Source organism: Glycine max, chromosome 10 (assembly GCF_000004515.6).
Source record: "Glycine max cultivar Williams 82 chromosome 10, Glycine_max_v4.0, whole genome shotgun sequence".
NCBI lineage: Eukaryota > Viridiplantae > Streptophyta > Magnoliopsida > Fabales > Fabaceae > Glycine > Glycine max.
This window is the reverse complement of record NC_038246.2, coordinates 13,058,533-13,064,732: the sequence shown is the minus strand read 5'-3', so window position 1 is coordinate 13,064,732 and position 6,200 is coordinate 13,058,533. Positions and strand designations below refer to the sequence as shown.

The 6,200-nt window shown below is 33.7% G+C and overlaps 1 protein-coding gene across 3 annotated transcripts; it reads left to right on the top strand.

The window, feature by feature from the left end:
- Positions 1-245: 245 nt before the first annotated feature.
- On the top strand, positions 246-5,452 carry LOC100810338 (OTU domain-containing protein At3g57810-like). 3 transcript variants are annotated; one of them, XM_006588420.3, is made up of 7 exons: positions 246-400; positions 1,685-1,858; positions 2,386-2,982; positions 3,145-3,266; positions 3,547-3,587; positions 4,451-4,549; positions 4,646-5,452. In XM_006588420.3, the coding sequence occupies exons 3-7, from the start codon at positions 2,397-2,399 to the stop codon at positions 4,815-4,817; spliced, it is 1,020 nt and encodes a 339-aa protein (XP_006588483.1). In that variant the 5' UTR covers positions 246-400; positions 1,685-1,858; positions 2,386-2,396; the 3' UTR covers positions 4,818-5,452.
- Positions 5,453-6,200: the final 748 nt, after the last annotated feature.

Sequence of the window (6,200 nt, the reverse complement as noted above, 5' to 3'; positions counted from 1 at the left end):
AGGAAGGGAGAAGGGTTGGGGGCGTAGGAAAAAGGGAAAAGGGTAGAATGGTTAAATTGCTATAGATGGTAGTGCCAATAACAATTTAGGTAATGAGAATAGTTGTTACCCTTGGGAATAAGGCTCGTAATAAAATTCGAGCCCAACCCCAGTGGGTTAAATCCGACCTGTAGGATTGGGCTTGGCCCGTATTACCCAATCCAGAAGGAGCTAGATATTGCAGAGAAGAGCAGCACTGAGTTTTCTGAAACATCATTTGAAAATCTTGCTTCCCCCATTCATATTCCAACTATTATTATTATTCTTTTCTTCAATTCCAGATTGAAGCTTTTCACATCAACAATACCCTTTAGAGCCCCAAACCCATTTTCCCACTCTTCATTTTCGCCTCCTTCAACAGGTTTGTTTCTCTCATCACTACTTGGGTTCTTCTCTCCATTGCCTTTTACCCCCCATTCACCTTTTTATATTGTATTTGTTATTGGGAATTTGAATTCTTATTTTAAATATTGTATTCTAGTTCCTTAATTCCTGACAGACCCATGATATGAAAAACACAATATTAAATCATGACATGTTTTAATCTGTGGGTTTTTTATTATTAAAATTGGTGTCATTGTCGTACATTGGATTGTTGATGATACTAATTGATATGGGTTCAATTTTATAAAAAAAAAATAAAACTGAAATGGGTTCAAATTGGATTGGAATAAATAGGGAAAATCCTTGCGAATAACTTAAAAGGCAAAATGTTAAATTTTGTGAATTTTGTCAAGAGTTTACAACAAGTTGGATCCTAAAGCAACCTGCCTTTGTAAATTTTCAAAGTTTCAGGCATTTATTTACCAACTTGGAACAAGCTTGAATAATGAGAACTTCTCATATAAAGTATTTTCAGGCACCTTTACTGTCTCACAACGAAGTATTGAAGTGTCTTCACTTTGAATGTTGTTGGTAAAAATAGAGTATGGATTGATTGTATATTTAGTTTAAAAATTTGTATGTAATTGTTAAGTGGAGCCTTTTTGAGGAAGCATTCTATTATGTTCAATATGAGGTTTCTGAAGATAATAGAGAGTCACGGCTGATAAATAGGAGAAAAGAAGCACCGCAGGATTTGAACAGATTCTTAACTTAATTGTGTAGATTGCATCTAACCCATTGACAAAAGGATGACAATATGACAAGTCTAAGATGCATTCAAAGATGGGAATAACATGGTTGGTTCCTGTCTTCATTTGTGATTTAGTGCTTATTTAGGAGGAGTTTGGAAGAGTTTCTACAGATCTTATCTAGACTTAAGAATATAGCTTATGACATCTATAAGCTCTTTCTACCTTATTTCAATATGCTTCTCCATATTTCAAAGCTTCTTGGAGAAGCACATCGAAATATGTTGTTTTTAGCTTATCCTGATAAGTTTCATGTTCCAATTTATGACAAGCTCTTATGTGATAAGACCTCATTGAATAAGTACTTAATTAAACAGTTTACCCAAATGCATCCTTAGTCTTGCTTTTCAGTTTTCACAGGATATTATTTCCTTGGTAGTTGATGCTTAATATTTTATGTAGATGGTGTTTTGTGGCATGATATGGATTGAGGTAAATGCTAAGGGAGGAAAATACTGGAATTCACAGTTTCTCACTTCTAATCTGCTGTACTTTTTTCCTTTTAAATTTAGAAATGTATCATGGGAGTTAGGCAGGCTATTCCCTTCTGTTCCTGGTCTGAGAAACATCATAAATTTTAAACATTTTGAGCCTTCCAGATGTCCAGATTGGCCCTTTATTTTTATGAAATCTCATGCTTGCCAATGCCATGAGTCCATAACACCCACCCAAGAACTTAAAACAATGTAAGTAATCCTTTTATCTTGTCAAATAGAATAATTGCTGTGTAATGATATTGAAATCAAATTTTTAACACCAGATAATACTGGAAATCAATGGAAAAGACAGATATGAGCGCCCTAGAATGACTCTTTTGAATACATACATGGACAATGGCCAAAAAAATACATATATGGTCATTGCTCATATAAATTTTATCTTATATAATATCCTTAGTTGATCTGGCATTTTGAACTTCAGATGAATACGTTACTAACCACAATTTAAACAGTTGACATTCATGGTGTTTTTAATATTGTATACCAGTTTAAAACAATATTTATGCAATTTTATATTAATTTCCAAGTGATATGAATTTTATGAACTTGATTAACATGTCAAGGACTTCCAAATCCAGTGAACTGGTTCTCTCGAGAATTAAGCTATCATCTGGCATATAATATTGGTGTGTGGGGATATTAATGCTAATATGTTTATTCATAGGAATGTTACTTTGGATAGTTTCTGATGAATATGCTTGGCTTTGATTCAGGCAATGTAAACATGAGTATTTGCTTTTCTACTAGTCAGTCCTCAATAAATGCTGTTGTCCTGAAAGGTCGTACTCCGCTGCTGATGAGCAGTAACATTCATGGCCTTTGGTCCCAAGGAATATCGACTTCAATTTCTTCCAGTTTGTCTCCTGGGAAGTCAGAGATAAGTCATGTTGGTCTTTCTGTTTGCACAAAATTGTCTTGCTCCACTGTTATGGGCCAAACAATTAGAGGAGGTTTCCTTGGATCATGCTGCTCCAAGCAAAGGGGCAATCCTCGATTCTTTAGTTCTGTAGTACCTCGGAAGAGGTATCATGAAATTTCATTGGCATGCCAAACTATAAATATGAGGCTTTTGGTACCTAAACAAAATATGATGCGCAAAGTTAAGTGTAATTTGGGATCAGTAAGTTGGCCGCGGGGATGTGCTTCAGTTGGCTTAATTTTTGGATTACTTGTATGTAATTTAAGTTCTGAACCTGCTCATGCTGAGTCACATTCTGAAAATGAAAATAGGAAAGATGACTGCAACGAGTATGAGTCAAATGTTAAAGTCTTGCATGGGAAGAAAGTTTATACTGACTATTCTGTAATTGGTGAGCTGCACATTCTGCTAAGACTCTAGAGTCTAAATACATACACACCCATAGTCTATTCACATGCTTACTTATTTATTAATAATGTGCAAATTGGTGTAGATAAGAACCTAGTCATTTGTATATAATCACTGCATTGTTTACTAAACTTGTGCTGAGCAGGAATACCAGGGGATGGAAGATGCTTGTTCCGCTCTGTTGCTCGTGGGGCCTGTTTGAGGTCTGGAAAGCCCCCTCCTAATGAAAGCATTCAGAGAGAGCTGGCAGATGATTTACGAGCCAGAGTATGTTTTATGTATCTCTATGCATCATGCTAACAAGTTTAAAAACCCTTTCCTCCTGACAGCCTTGAAACAAAACTAATTGGAAAATCACTTGATGGAAGAATTGAAGGCATAGTATTAACAACAATTCAAAGTGATTGCCAAGTTTATATTGTTTCCTGATTGCTTTAACCATTTCAAATTATTCTTATAGTAACTTGCCAATAAAGCTATTTGAAGTCATCTTGTGACTACTTTACCTTGGCTCATGTTCTTGATTTTTGAGTGTTCTATTTGTCAGGTTGCTGATGAGTTTATCAAAAGAAAGGAAGAGACCGAATGGTGAGTTACCTTATTGGATACCTGTAGCATTCTGGTGATTACATTGCTTGGTTGACAATTTTTTAATACAGTTCTTTCAATCTGTTTTTCCACTCATAACACACATACAGCTAAAAATATAATAGAATGTTTGAGACATCACAATATTACTGTTCCTACTTTAAATAAAACAGCAAGAGTTCATTTTCAGATTTCATGATTTGTCCTCAACTCCTCATGCTTTGGTACAAACAGATTTCCTACTTGGTGTCCAAATTTTCTTTTCTTAAAATTCAAATGTTATTTTTATTAAATATTAGAAATGAACCAGGTGTAACTCATCTCTGAAGGTTAGCTCAAGGGGGAAGAATTGCCCAACCCTTATGAAGAATAGCTTGGCCATATCTCCAACCAATGTGGGACATCTTAATAGTTACCACACCGTTGACTAGACATTTGGAGTGTACAGTTTGTAGGACTGGATATTTGTAGGTAGCCCAACATAAAATTGATTGGCCTTGATACTATTAGAAATGAACCAAACTTAACTCAATTCCAAAAGCTAACTTATGGGGAGAGGGTTGCCCAAGTGTTATAAGAAGTAGTTTGCCTATATTCCTTACTGTTGTGGGACATCTTAAAAACAGTAGGAGAAAATTGTCATTTTAAGTTGATCTCAAACATCACTTTTATTTATTTATTTTTGTACTTCTACTAGTGTAATCCATATACCACTTTCTGTATTAAAACTTAAATCGCAATATAGCCAAGTTTGGCCTTTCATGTCTATAGAACAATTATGTTCTTTTTTATCTTTATGTATAATGATGAAAATGATAAATGATTATTTACTAATGAACATGGTTGTATCATGGTATCTTCAGGTTTGTTGAAGGTGATTTTGATACATATGTTTCACAAATAAGGAAGCCTCATGTGTGGGGAGGTGAACCCGAATTGTTCATTGCATCACATGTTTTGCAGTAAGTGTCTGTCTGTCTCTCTTCCTTTTGGTGAGTAAATTCACCCTTCTTTTATGCAGTTGTGTACTATACACATTTGATGTTAATCTTCTGCAGGATGCCTATCACAGTATACATGTATGATAAAGATGCTGGTGGTTTGATATCAATTGCTGAGTATGGTCAAGAGTACGGCAAAGAAAACCCAATTAGAGTTCTCTACCATGGCTTTGGTCATTATGATGCATTAGAGATTCCTAGAAGGAAGGGTCCTAAGCCAAGACTGTAGCATTTCATATTTAAAATGTGGAAGAGATTAAAGCTTGTATTGGTTCCCTTCAGTAACATTCATAATGTCATCTATAGGTCAAGTTTCCTGAAAACCTTATGCCTTTTATGTCTTGGAGGACGTTTGGTCCAAGGCCTCAGTGAACAGTGATATTCACTTTATTGCTGTGCCATGCACACGGTTGTTTATGTTGGTCTGAAGAAAGAGAGCCTTTGACTTCAGGTGGACCTTAAAGGTTCAAACTATCCACTAACTTCTGTAAGCCCTTTCTGTGAAAGGTAGAAATAATGGTATACCCTTCTGTCTCTGAGTCCACCACTATGGAGGGGTGCATGGATCTTGGTACTGTACTGCTTCCATTGAGAAAATATATGTAATGGCTGACAAAGCTGAAAGTTGGATAATTATCGAGAGTTCATTAATATCAAGTACATGGGGGGTAAGTTGTGTTTAGGGAATTACTAGTGTTTTAGGTTTTACTTAACCAAACTTCTTTGTTTGCCCTATTCACTTTTTCATCTCTTAAATACTTTCATCTCCCTCATTTGCCTCACAGGGTCTCACCATTTGAATATGTTGTAGTCAAGTGTCTCACATTTTTCTGTTAGTAACAAGGATGGGTATCAAAGCAAAAATATATTGTAGCTAACTGAACTTAAGCTAATTAAAACTTATCAATTTGTTAACATTGGTTATGGAATGAAATGGTAGTTTGAATTTACTATAACGTGTTAATTATTCAAATTTCTCACCAGTAATTTAGGCTTGGCAATAGAAAGGATTAGATGAAAATAAAAATAGTCATTTCAAAATTTAATAATGTAATAACGGCTTAATTATGCTTCCTGATCTTTGAAATTTGTGGTGAATTTGGTTTTAGTTCCTCAATTTGTTTTTAGAAAAATATTTTAGTCTCTCAATTTTTTTTTAAAAATGATTTAGTCCTTTAAATTTACTAATTAGGGACTTAAAATGGTTTTGAAGAAAATTATTGTAGTCCCTCAAATTTTGTGTTCAGGACTAAAAGCATATTTTTAAAATTTGAGCGACTAAAATGATTTTTTTAAAAAAACTTAGGACTAAAATTGAATTCACTCTAAATTCTAGGGAAAAAAAACATAATTAAACCTTTAATAAAATGTTTATAGGATTTTTTGTCAAATTTTTTTTAGTTTCCAAATGTTTTAATTGATTAATACTATTTGATTTTTCATTACATTTTAATTACCTTAAAATTAATAATAATAATAATATTTTTAATGTAACAAACATTTTTTATGTTTTTTTTCATTTTTATTATCTAAAGGAGTACTTAAAATGATCATAAATAATTTATTTATTTTTAAAATAACCAGTAAACTTTGTTCTGAATGGACTTGGATT